Source organism: Boleophthalmus pectinirostris, unplaced genomic scaffold, assembly GCF_026225935.1.
Source record: "Boleophthalmus pectinirostris isolate CB_2022bp ecotype Guang Dong unplaced genomic scaffold, ASM2622593v1 HiC_scaffold_20, whole genome shotgun sequence".
NCBI classification, from domain to species: domain Eukaryota; kingdom Metazoa; phylum Chordata; class Actinopteri; order Gobiiformes; family Gobiidae; genus Boleophthalmus; species Boleophthalmus pectinirostris.
Window position 1 is genome coordinate 23,569,410 of NW_026571153.1, and position 13,542 is coordinate 23,582,951.

Sequence of the window (13,542 nt, forward strand, 5' to 3'; positions counted from 1 at the left end):
AATGTGAAACAGGAGCTACTGGCACCGGTGAAAACAACCTGCATAGACTCATAATATCTGCACTACTGTCCTATAATGACCTGCGACATGAGTGGACGTGCACACAAACACACACAAACACACACACAAACACACACCTTCATCATCGTCATCAACCTGAGAACCCGCGGACCACGTCTCCTTCCGTAGTTACAGCGCGGACACCGCCGTCTCGTGCGCCGCGTGTGGAACGTGTTTTCTCGCGTAAACCGCGCTTCCTCCTGTGCGCCTCTAAACCAGAACTAACACCAGGACTAAAACCAGGACTAACCCAGGACTAAACCAGGACTAAAGCAGGACTAAACCAGGACTAAACCAGGACTAATCCAGGACTAAACCAGGACTAAACCAGGACTAACCCAGGACTGAACCAGGACTAATCCAGGACTAAACCAGGACTAATCCAGGGCTAAACCAGGACTAAACCAGGACTAATCCAGGACTAAACCAGGACTAAACCAGGACTAACCCAGGACTGAACCAGGTTTAAACTAGGACTAAACCACGACTAAACCAGAACTAAAGACCTGGTCTAGACCTGGTCTAAACCAGGTCTAAAATCAGGAGTAAACCAGGTCTAAAAATCAGGACTAAACCAGGACTAAACCAGGTCTAAACAACATGACACGTAACAGTAGGTTGACATAATTTAAGGTGATCTCATATAAAAAATAACTTCTCTATCAATAATATTTTTTAATATGGTTAAGGAAAGGCTGATCTTGTTACTGTCTTTTAACAGACAAAACCTCTTATATTAAGATCTCGTGGTCTTTGTTTCTCTACAGCAAACAGTTGCTTATTCATGGAGACTTGGGCTCAGACAATTTGAAGACAACAAACATGAATTTTCAGGATGTGGTTGCTACATTCATGTCGTTTAAAAAACATGACAATATCAAGTAATCCAAAGTAATCAGATTACTTTATTCACTTTAAGTGATTTAATGGATTACGTTACAAACTACATTTTGGGGTGTGTAATCTGTAATCTGTAGGGGATTACATTTTAAAAGTAACCTTCCCAACACTGCATAAAATACAATCAAAATTAAACAATAAGGTAAGTTAAAAGCATACCTCTGATCTGGACTGTTAAAACCCTTAAAATTCTATTAACAAAAATTACAAATTTATTTTTTAACATAAATAAAATGTCAAAAAAAACAGCAATTGTTTGGCTCACCAGAAATAGCCATGTGTTAGGCCTGCTCAGGAAGAGTAAGTCACATGGTTCCCTCTGACCTTTATAGAGACCACTTGATCAGCTACCTTGCCACATATGATTTTTATGAACTATAGAGAGTTTTAAATTTTTTACACTGACTTTTAACTCAAGTTGATTTTCTGTAGTTTTATCAGTGGTCTCAATCTTGTTGTGTTTACTTGTGTTTTATACATATATTGCATTTTATCTGTTTTCTTAAGCACTTTGGGACAGTAGGCTAGTGTCTGTTTTTAAATGTGCTGTATAAATAAACCTTGACCTAAAAGACACCTCCTGTAGATTTACAAAATAAAGGTTCTATTAATTATGTTTTTCTTTTGCATCTTAAACTTCTTTTCACTGTAGACTTTCACTCTAGTCAGTGGTGTGGCGCCACATTTTGGGTAAAAAGCAACTATGTGGGCCCACTTTACATGATATCCAATGGAAAATGTATTGACTTTGGTGTTTTTTTTATAATGCACTGGGTTTGACTGATGTTATTATTCAATCGATCAATCAACAACTTTATTAATCCCAAAGGGCATTTCAGTTCATACATCTCTGGTCGTGCACAGTCCATAAATAATCAAATTAAAGAAAATTTAATATATACAACACACTCCATGCCTTCAAACCTCAGTGTATCATAGGACACAGCTGATTTCCTTTGAATTTAAAAGCTTTATGGCAGAAGGAATAAAAGATTTAGTGTAGTGGCTAGTCTTTTGCTGTGGGGTGACATATCATCTCCCAAAGGGCATTTGCACAAACTGTGAGCGCAGTACATGGTAGAACATGGTACATTTGGAGCACCCTATGTCTCCACACAGAGCCCAAATCTTCCATCTGTACACCACAGATTTTGCCACACACTTTTACTATCTGGTTCAGAATCTTCTTATATTTCACAGATAACCCATAAAACCAACAAATAAAAGAAAAAGTCAGCAAACTTCCATTAAAGGATTGATAAAAATTATTTAAAATGTTAGATGACACATTAAAAGAGCTGAGTTTTCGTATCAAGTCAACCCGCTGCTGTCCTCGTCTGATCATTTTCTCAATGATCTTATCAAGCTTGCAGTAATGCAACCTTCAAATGCATTAGTGGAAATATGATTCACTCGTCATATGAGAGGGGAAACCGCAAATAACCGGCCCTAGCTTTGTTGTGTAGAGCATGTCAGCTCAACATTTAAAGAACAAAGTAGTGGCCTAAACTGTGATGGACATCGTGCTACTTCTGATGCTAACAGAAATTAATATATGGTACTCGTACAGCCCTTACAAACTCACTCCTAACAGCATAAACTACAACAAAACAAAACGCCATTTTATGAAGAGGTTCATGCGCCTAACACTGCCATTTTGGTCTCACCAAAGTCAAGTGTACGCATGCTCGGTGTACGCAAATCGATGTACGTATGCATGCAATAGTAAATAAAAATTTACTGAAAATCATAATCATAAAAACAGAATCATAATCAGAATAAAAAAACAAAATAATGAAACTGGCATGGACAAAAATGATGGTAGCCTTAACTTAATATTCTGTTACACTGCTTGGAGATCGTCTTACTGTCTTTATCTTTAACCTGCTTGTCTATTATTTTCTTTCTAGTCTCCTGACACAGTTCTCTTCTTCTCTTTCTCTTGTCCATGTTCAGTGTTGTCTCCATCATGTCTCCAAACAGCACAATGACACATGTGTCCCTTTAAACAGGTAGACTTTGACATGTCCCTGTTGTCCAATTACTTAAATTTTTTTCCAGGCTAGTTTAATTAGTTTTTAGTGTTTTTTAAATAATTCTGTTGAACAATAATTCAAAAACAGTGACTGATTTTCATTGGTTATTTTTCAGGAATTTTTTTTTTTTTTTTTTTTTTTTTTTAAGTTGTGGATGACAGTTAAATCAATACAATTTCACATTTATCACTTGTTCATTGTTGTCACTGTCCATGGTGCTGAAATGTAAAATCCTGCATATTTACAAAATTAAAGCTTCAATTAATTACATTTTTCTTTTATCTGTTAAACTTCTTCATTTCCCTGACTTTCACTCTAGTACTTTATTTAGGCTACTTTATGATACTGCTGCTAGTTACATTACTACCAAACTGAGAAGCAACAACAATCATTCAATCACTCACCTTTTGGATGAATACAAGCAAGAGGAACAGTCTTACAATACAAAAAGACGTCAAAAAGTTTCTTTTCCATAGGCATGATTTGCTTGGAGCTGCATTGGAGCAGGTCTGTCATGTTTAAGAGTCTCTCTGTAATGGACTGGGTTTGGATGATTTCAAATGCATTACTAGAGTGATGTATCAATGAGAGTGGCGAGAGTGAAGCTGTTACCTGCATTAGCTTTGTTCGGAGAGCATTGTGGCTCAACATTTAAATCAGCACTGACTCTTGTGAGCTTTATAATGTAATGTGGCTGAGGAAAGGGGTTAAAGGAGGGGCAATTGATATTGCAGATTGGAATTTGAGAGTTCTAAGTTAAAGCAGCACTCACATGACCTCTGTGAGTGTTTGGCTTTGACTAGAAATGGTTTGGGGGCATCACTCAACTAATGTTGAGAAATATAACCAATACAATATACTCAGTTACCTAGGTTACTTAATTAATTAAGAATTAATTAAACAATTGATCTGAAGGTTTGTAAATTCTTGTCCATTTCAGTGACCCATATCTGGAATAACATCACTATTCACCAAAGCATGTTTATTGACCATGTTAAACAGACAGCATTTAATGATCAAATATGCAAATGAGTGTAGGTTGTTGTAAACCTGTGTCGAACGTCTGAGATTAGGTACAACTTTAAGGGTCATCTAAAGTTATGTGTTGAGTCTAAATTGATAATGTAAGCCATTCTGTGACAGTGCGCACACAACCCAGGGAGCGTGGAGATGTTCAGTCACCATGTGGTCCTGATAGGTCCAATGAAGGTTTAAGTTTCTCAGGATGTTGGCTCTGAAGAATCAAACACGATGATGAAACAGACGAAGGCCACGTGATCTAAACAATACCTCTAGGCTCAGCATCAGGCTGAAGGAATGCCATCTCCTCCTGTTAAAGAGGAGGAGAGGACACCTTTCTAGTGTCCATGATGTCTGAACAATGCTGCTCACCAATTAAGGCTAATCAATCAATAAAAACTATTGGCTGCAAAATGCAAATATTTAAATTTGGAAAAATATGAAAGCTTTGCTTTCAATCAGATCAGCTATAGATATTTGAATAATAAAAAGACGGGCACAATGGAGAAAGAACTTCTCAGGTGTTGTTCCTCCTGTGTTCAACTCCAGGTCTCCTACTGAGTTCTGAACTGAGATCTGCCTTTCTCTTCTTAAGTCTTAAGTTAAGCGGGAAAGTTTAACCTGTGAGTTGTATGGGGGAATGTGAGTTTCCTTAAATTGTGTGGGGGTGACACAAATAAAGTATTTATATGACATTTACAAATCAATATTAAAACACACTGGTGATAGTTCATAGAATGAATAGTTCATTTTATTCCTCTTGTTTCGCTGGAGGAAGTCCATTGACTTGAGATTCAGAGATTGTTCGATTAAAATCCAATAGTCTCTTTTATTTGTGTCAATTCATCTGAACTTACTTCAGTCCATTGGTTTATCAATAGGCAAAACTTTATAGATCTTTTGTAAAGATATTTATTCCTCGAAAAGAAAAAGGTCTTTGTGTGAGATAGTTTTGAGCAGGGAATATCTCTGCAGAACATAAATCAGTAAATCTTAATTTGAGGTCACAGGTTCAAGCTAGGGAGCTGAAGGAAATGGGGGAAGGGTAGTGTGCATCCAAAGTTAACTCCACTCTGAGGCATTGTCCAAACTTTGGTGCAAATCCATATTTTTAAAGATTCAATATCATGGTAACAGCCATGATTTCACATATTCTATAGGTTAAAGGTCAGTAAACAACAACCCTGCTGTCATGGCTGTTTCCTTCGATGAGCGAGGCAGGTATTACCATGGGCATGACCTGGTGCTGATGAACGTTGACTAGTGAAAGTGTCCATGGTCCAATGTCACGGAGTTGGCTTGGGAGTGCTAACTGTGTGGCAATAATCACCTAAATGTGCTTAGATTATAAGATAATGTGTGTATGCAGACTAATGTTCAGTAAGTCTAAAGAGGTTACACAGGTTTACAGATTTAAATTTGTCTAAAGTCTGTATGGAGATGTTTGAAGCTAATCCACCTTAAGCTAAAACTAAAGCTTAAAGCTAACTGTTTGAGGAGGGTGTTGCTATTAGCTCGAAGCTAAGTTGCCTGTAAGAAGGCATGGCTATGCACTACTGAAATAGATTATGAAGTTATCAAATTTGACATTCATAAATTTAGAAAAGCTGTTTGAACAATAACACATCTTTACTGAGTCAGTCCATTGAAACGCAAGGTCTCTTCCTTTGCTGAAGACTAAGGTCATGAAGGCATCAACCTGAGATTTACATCACAACAAAGTCATTTGCCAAACATGGATCCGGATAAAAAAAAATTAAAAATAAATAAAAAAATAACATCCTGGGCAATACCTGAGCATTGACTATTGGCAGATTATTGACTGATTTTAACTCATTTTATTGTTCAGAGTTTAGCTGCAGTCATACTGAAAACAAAACCTTGGTAAAGAGGATAGAAGCTTGCATAGAGATCAACTCAAGATAAGAAAAGAAGTTAGTTAAAATTAAAAGTTAAAATTGCTCTCCCTGTGTTTGAAGAAGGGATTGTTTAGCTCAGCAATTGCTTTGATTGACAGGTGGTAATTAGTATCATACTTACCACTATGGCTCTCACTTGGGTCCTTTGTTTCCTGTGGGGAAAAGCATAGACCAGAGCCCTCAGAGGTGAGCTTTTTCGGCTGCTTCTGCTGCAAGGGACCTGAAATCACTGGAGCAGAGAGAGAAGAGACTCTCTGGTCTCTTCTTACCTGCAGTGTTTTTGTGAAGTTCACCTGTTCAGGAGGATCCTCTTGCTCCCTCTTAAAGCTCTTACCTTCATCTCTGATGTTGCATAGAATCATATGATCTATTTCAGTTTGAATGTGACAAAGTTTTCTTTTGTCATTTTCTTGGGTTTGTTCAAAAGTCCATGATTCTAGGAATCTTATCTGTGCATTAGCGTGGCCAAGTTTGTTCTCACACCTGGTAAGGTTTTGAGTCGTCACTTTGAGCTCAGCATGTGTAGCTGTTAGCTCCTGTTGTTGTTTGGAGATGGGATCTTTGAATGTGTTACATTCAATTCCTGCTCTTGCTCAGAGAATGTTTGTCTTAGCTCTCAAAGCTTTGAGTGTATGAGGTGTAGGTCATCTGCAAGTATTGTATTTTCTTCTCTGAGAAATATATCTTCTGTAGGAAGTTGATAATTTTGTTTCCTGGTTTCAATTAAAGCTTCTTCTGTTTCCTGAAGTTGCTTGTTTGTTTGTTTTAGTTGTAGGCTCATGACAACAGCCATTTGTCCTTACACCTGGGCTAGGTTTTGCTATGATGTATTTTCAGCCATATTTACCAAAGCCGATGCTTAGTGCTTTCGTTCAGTGTGATCTGCCTTTTCCATGTTGTCCCAAAATTCAGGCATGAGCTAAATCTGCTGACGCCTGGCCAAGGATGTTGCCCTGACTGGGGTTAGAGACGGGTGCTAGAGTCTCAATGTTTCTATGGATGCACTAGTCTGTCGCTTTGATAAAACTCAATAACAATAAATAAAACAATAAATAAAACGTAATAACATGGATTAAGGTATGTTTTTGATAAGGTAACAAACCTGGAGTTGTGTTTTGTTGCATAAGTAAAGGTGACTGGAGTTTAAAAACACAGTGGAGCACTTCCTGTACATCACAAGGTGGAACACAGTGTTTTCTATTTGAGAGAAGAACTCTGAAGAAATTTTGAGAGAGGAAATCTAGATATGCAGGACTTGTGTGTGTGACTAACATTATAACAAAGACCAGAAAATACCGTAATATATTATGAAATACATTGGTTTATCACAAGATCAAGTCTGCGCCAAAACGAGCCAGTGGAAACAGTGATGAGTTTGTATTAACTATTTAACCACCAGAGGGTGCCAAATTCTAACAAATGGATTGTCTCTGACTACGGTGCACTGTTACAACAAAATGCAAAAATTTTAAACCTCCATTGTTTCGTAATAAGATGTTTGTAATCGATTTGGAAGACAGTTAAGTTTAATTTAGTTTCTTCTTTTCGAATAACTTTTCATTTTGATGCAAACTCAACCGTAGAAGCTTCTTGTCGCTGTCCATGGTCCTGACTCTTATTTTAAACCCAATGGTAATTATTTTAGTACATATTGTAGGGTTTGACTAATCAAGTGAGCATTGCTAGATCTTAATAATAAAACTTGTTCATAATTTTATGTCATTGGTCCTTACATACAGTATTGTCCTATGGGAAATAAAGCACCCAAGCACACATCATCTGGTCTCGTGCGAAGGGACGAGAGGGAGAAAAAAACGTCGTGGTTACGTCACAGAAAACGTGGGTTCGCCCCAGCGTCCCCCTCAGCTGAGACAGAGATCTGACTCGACCCGCGATCGCTGCACATTTCGCAGACAACCCGACAAAAAACAGGGCACCATAGTCGCCAGTGTCGCTCAAAACGGAGGATCTGCCTTCTCTGGCCAATATAGACGATTCAAGCTAACAATTTAAAACGCATTTTTACGCCTTTCTGTGAAGCGAAGAGGGAGAGATGTCTGTCGCGGGTTTGAAGAAGCAGTTCCATAAAGCCACCCAGGTAGGAGCTGTGTTCGTCTGTTTACGATGGAAAATATTCACAGTTTCAGTCTTGAAATGTATTATAATGTCTATTAAACCACTGTTATGATAATATTGGGATTAATTAAAGCCAGAATTTCATTGGACTGCTCGAAAATGCTTTTAGCGATACGTAAACATCACATCCAACCAGCAACATGGTCGTAGCGTTTCTGTCAACAAGGAATAAAGAGCCAATTTACGATCATTTAACGCGTACAAATCCTCCAAACGTGCACAGTGACACTTAATATAGCGTTTTAGCCTTAAATCGGGCTAATTAATCTATTTAGAAAATTTACATACTATTTCTTTTGGTTTGTAAACTATGGGCAAAATGCCAAATTCATGTACCGCTTCATTAAATTGTACGTTATAACTCGCAAATCTGGAAAAAAAAAAATCCCCTTTTATTGTTCTCTTGCAGTTTTTTTTTGCTTAAATTCATTACTAAAGGAAATTAATTATGCATGCAGTTTACTCTAGCGTTCACTGTAGTATTGTCTCTTTCTTTTGGTTTGATAATGACATGTTTCCATCTCCTCTGTTAAGACACTTTTTGCGTTATCTTATAAGTAAACTCCAATTGTATTTAGTGTATTATTAAGTCATGGCAGAGGTTAAATTCATGTTGATCAGTTTAAAAGGTCCTATATTACACAAAACGGACTCTTGAGAGCTTTGAGTCATGTTATAATGCTGTTACCTACCCAAACATACCTGGAGTTGTGTTTTCTTTCATTTACACACATTTGAGTAATCCTTTATTATTAGTCTGTCTACATCTCCAAAGCTCCAGATGCTCTGTTCTACCTTGTGATGTCATGAAGTGGTAGTTTTCAAGTTAACAGCTACATTTTACCTTTTGTTCAGGAAATTCTAAAGCTGTAATTATCCAAATGATTCTAGTGAAGTTGTATGGAGTTTAAAACACTTTTAAGCACTTCCTGTCTTGCCACATGCCATCACAAGGTGGAATGGAGTGTTTTCTGTTTGAGAGAAGAACTCATTCTAAATATGCAGGGTTTGTGTGTTAAACATGTGCGAATGAAACAAAACACAACTCCAGGTATGTTTGTGATGAGGAAACAACATTATAACACAGATTAAAAATCTAATCAATATGGGCCCTTTAAATATGATGTAGTAGACTATTTCTTGGCATTTCTGTGGCATTTTCTGATAGAGACATTGGTGTCTTATAGTTAATTTATCACGCAGGGACCAGAGCAAGAGTCTTCTACATTTTGATTCAGATGTATGTCAATTGTATCATATTGAAAAGCTTGCATAGACTCACAGTTCATTGTTTATTATAATCATTAGTGGAATTTTCTGTTTCTTTCTAATCGGTTGATAATGTCTTAGTCAAAAACAGTTGAACAATTTGCACTGTGAGCCAGCTCTCCACAGATCTTACCTATAACTTGGCCTGAAAGTGTCACATGGAGATAAATATGTGCAATGCCATACTGTGGAACTTTCTAGAGAGAGAGAGAGAGAGAGATAAGCATGCTCTTCGTATCTTTTCTAGTGGTTTGCGAGGATATTCTTGTTTGGTCTAGAAATTTCCACTCTATGGAATTAGATGTATTTATCTCCATGGAGACAAGCAGGTGATGGCATCAGGCCAAGTCAGACAAGTGAGCTCACCCACTGCAAATTTTTCAAGGTGTATTAAAAAAACAAAACATGTAATTGAATAAATGCAAGATGGATTGATGCCATACTGCGGAACATTCTAGACAAAGCCATAACATCTCCATGGAAGCAACCCTACGCCAGAAGTTAGATACTGCACCTTTAGGGTTTTGTATTCAGATTAGTGTTGTAACAATACTAACATTTCAAACTTAATTGTGACACAAAGGAAAAGAGTCAATGCTTGATGCTGATTCCAATACCACAATGATACTTTTTAGACAATAGAATGCTATTTTCAACATTAAATAATAGTACTTTCTTTTATATTACCATGTAGCCTTTTATCTGTGCAATCCCTCATTTGTCCTGGTAGGTTCTATAGTGGTCCATGGGTTTATACTAGTCTATGTGCTCTTATACTTGTTCTGATACAGCTCAAAATCATTTTAAAGCTATTCAGGAAAGGTTAATTTATGTCATAATTAAACAAATTGTCTAAATAGATTTTGTGTAGTAGTGTTTTCATTTCATTTTTGTAACTAATTCCTGGATTTTTCTGGTGACTTTTGGTGTATTTTCCTCTGTGAGTCTGTGAAGCCCTAATGTTACGTAACAGCACATGAGCAGCAGGAGCAGAGCTGCGAGCTGATTGGCTGCAGTTTCACACAACAGGGAATTCCCTCCATCCTCCAGCCCTTTATATTCCGAACATAATTCCCCTGCTTCAGCTGCGTGTGAGTCTGGGCTCTGATCTGCGTTTGACTGGGAGTGCTGGGGCTGTCAAAAGAATTGAAAATCAGATTAAGTAGATACTCATTTGAGCAGGTATCGATACTAAAAAAGTCACATTCACAGGACAGAAATGAACCTTTCCTGAATAGTTTTAGTATGATCTTGAGCTGTATCAAAACAAGTATAACAGCACATAGACTAGTATAAACCCATAGGCCACTGAGGGATTACAGGTATAAGACCACATGTTAATATAAAAGAAAGTGCTATTACTTAATGTTGAAATTTACATTCTATTGTCTGGTATGGAGTATTGAGCCTGTTCCTTACTATGAAAATCAAGTTTTTTGTATCATTACAACACTAGGGTGTATGGTGCAAATATTGTTAGCTTGTGTGTTGTCATATAGATTCAAGGCTTTGTTTTTTGGCATTTTGAAAGATGAAAAAAACAAAAACTTCCTGTTAAGAATTGCAATTGTATAATTTAGTTCACAGTGCATTTTAGACATTTACACATTTGAGAGTTTTCCCCATAATCGAGTAGCTCTTTTTTTTTGTCATCAACCCTTTGAATGGTCTCCTCTAACACAGTTTTCTCTGTGTCACCGGCAGACCTCAGACTCTGTCCTCTCTGTTGTTTGTCCCATTCATCAAACAAGGAGCAGCTGAAAACAGGAGATTTTACAGACTGCGATGCCTGAAGCCAACTCAACAAAAAGAACAAATCCTATTACAAGCCAGGGCATGAAAAAGAGTTGAGGAGACCATAAAACACAGAATATCACTTCATTTATTGGTTTGTTTTGATGTCAAAATTAGTTGGTTAATTGATGATGGCAATTGAACATGTCATAATATAATCCTAAATTATGCAAAATTGAGTTTTTTGTGCTGTCTACCGTGGTACCTGCATCAAAAACATGCCTGAAGAGGTTTTAAATGATATGTCATCCATGCATGTTTGAGTAAGTTAGCAATCTCTCCCGGCCCTATTGAAAGCCTCTTTATGGTTAGCAGTACAATTCTACGGTTCTGCCCACAGGCCACATCTATACTCCCACAGGGCAATTTTCCATAAATTTACAAAAGCATGATACAAAACAATACACTACAATTTCACAAACCTGATGTGCAGTATTTTCTTCAGCACGCTGACTGTGTTGTGATAGTGCTGTGGAGGGGGAGTGACTTAGCATGGAGAGCAAAGGGAGGGGGGCTTCACCTGCTTGTCTCCAGATGGATAGATAGGTTGAATGCCGTACTATGAAACATTCCAGGTAAATTACATCAGGTATCAGACCCTCCACCAAAAAAATCCCTGTGTACTGGACATTTTGTATATTTTTATTCAAACTGCTTTCAAAACTCCTGATAGCCAATGTCTAATTTCTGTCACAGACTCATTGCCTGTGTATTTCATTAAACTTCTCTATCTTCTCTTCCTCCTCTGTGACTTTGACCTGAGTCGTGTTAATTAGATTTATCAGGGTGATTCTGTTTAACACCAGAGTAATTATACGTCACCTTAGTATCCTCTGTTGCCCCCGGTTACAGCAGTCCTCTTTGTTATAGCGTCTGCTTCTCTCAGATAAAAATAAACTAAGTCTGTCTCCAGTCACATCAGGGCATCTTTAGCTCATCAAAAGACACAGAGACAAATCCAGAAAGAGGCAAAATTGGAGATATGGAAGAGTTAAAAATGATAGAAGACATGCTTTTTTTCACGTATTACAGGTATTTTTTAAATAACATATATATAGAGAGAGATCATGATTTTGCATTTTGTTCATTTTAAACAGCAATCTTGATCTAAAATGGCAGTCTTAGTAATACAAATCCATTATTGACATGTTCAAAATCATATATTCACAGAAAATAACTTACAAACATGTTTAATACAATTCAGTTTCTCTTAGTCTCCCCTCCCTTTGCTCTCCCTGCTAAGTCACTCCCCCCTCAGAGCACAATCACAGCACAATCGCATCAGGTTTGTAAAGTTGTAGTGTATTGTTTTGTATCCTGCTTTTGTATATTTATGTAAAATTGCTGTGAGGGAGGATGGATCTAAAACCTCTTCAGGCATGTTTTTGATGAGAGAACGACACTATAAAGCTCCAAAAAATCAATTTAGCTAATGCTCCTTCTGTAAATAAATACACTTGATTAAGTATACTCATATTTTTCTCACAACATTACTTAGCTAAATAAAAAATAGCTCTCATTGTTGCTAGTATTACTGTCAATATTGGTAAATTGAATAATTGTAATCCTCCCACCTTGAAAAACAAAAATGATTGTGGTATCCGTTGTTACCTGTAAATTAGCTGTGATTGGCTGACTGAACATCCAATCAGATTTAAGTCGGTGAACATTAAAACTTTATATGTCTACTGTCCGCTGAGACTGCAGATCTAGGACTCCAGTTCACATGTGATCCTTCTCTCTCATGTGCAAACACAACTGCTGAGCCAAGCCAAAACCTCTGCCCTTACCAAGATGGTGGCCCTTCCTCTGTCTTCTCCCTCCCTCTATCCCTCCCTCCCTCTCCTGCTGGTGCCAGTGCTGCAGGGAAATGGGACACCTCTGCACACCTCAGGACACCTTAGTGAATAAAACATGAACGAGGTGAGACTGGGAGAGAGGGAGAGAGAGGAAGGGGAGAGACGCAAAGGAAGGAGAAACAAAAAAGGAAGGAGAGAGATAGAGGAGGGAGAGGTAGGAAAGAGAGAGATAGAAGAGAGAGATCGGGGCAAGGAAATAGAGAGAAAGGGAACAGGGAGAGAGGGAGCGAAGAGAGGGAGATAGAGAGAGTAGGGAGACAAAAAGAGAGAAAGTGGGAAGAGAGACGGGCAAGGAGAAAGAGGGAAGAGAGCAGAGAGAGAAAGAGGAGGAAAGAGACAGAAAGCGTGGGGAGGAAAGAGAGGCAGGAAAGGGGGAAGAGAGAATGGCGAGATCAAGCAAAAAAGAATAAGAAGAGAGAGAGAGAGAGAGAGAAAGATGGAGGGAGATTGATGAGATTTTAATGAAAGATGGGACTGTGGACAAACAAGTTGCACTGCTGAGAATACAGGCTGTTTGTCTTTATGGGGAATTGAAACAGACTTGTATAG

At 37.8% G+C, this 13,542-nt stretch overlaps 1 protein-coding gene across 1 annotated transcript in view; it reads left to right on the forward strand.

The window, feature by feature from the left end:
• The first annotated feature begins 7,822 nt into the window (after positions 1-7,822).
• The window catches only part of LOC110158304 (endophilin-A1-like), a 32,847-nt gene continuing 27,127 nt past the window's right edge, over positions 7,823-13,542 (forward strand). Inside the window, exon 1 of the mRNA XM_055156478.1 lies at positions 7,823-8,033. Coding sequence (XP_055012453.1) covers positions 7,989-8,033 — 45 coding nt within the window. The 5' untranslated portion in view covers positions 7,823-7,988. The remainder of the gene's footprint in view (positions 8,034-13,542) is intronic.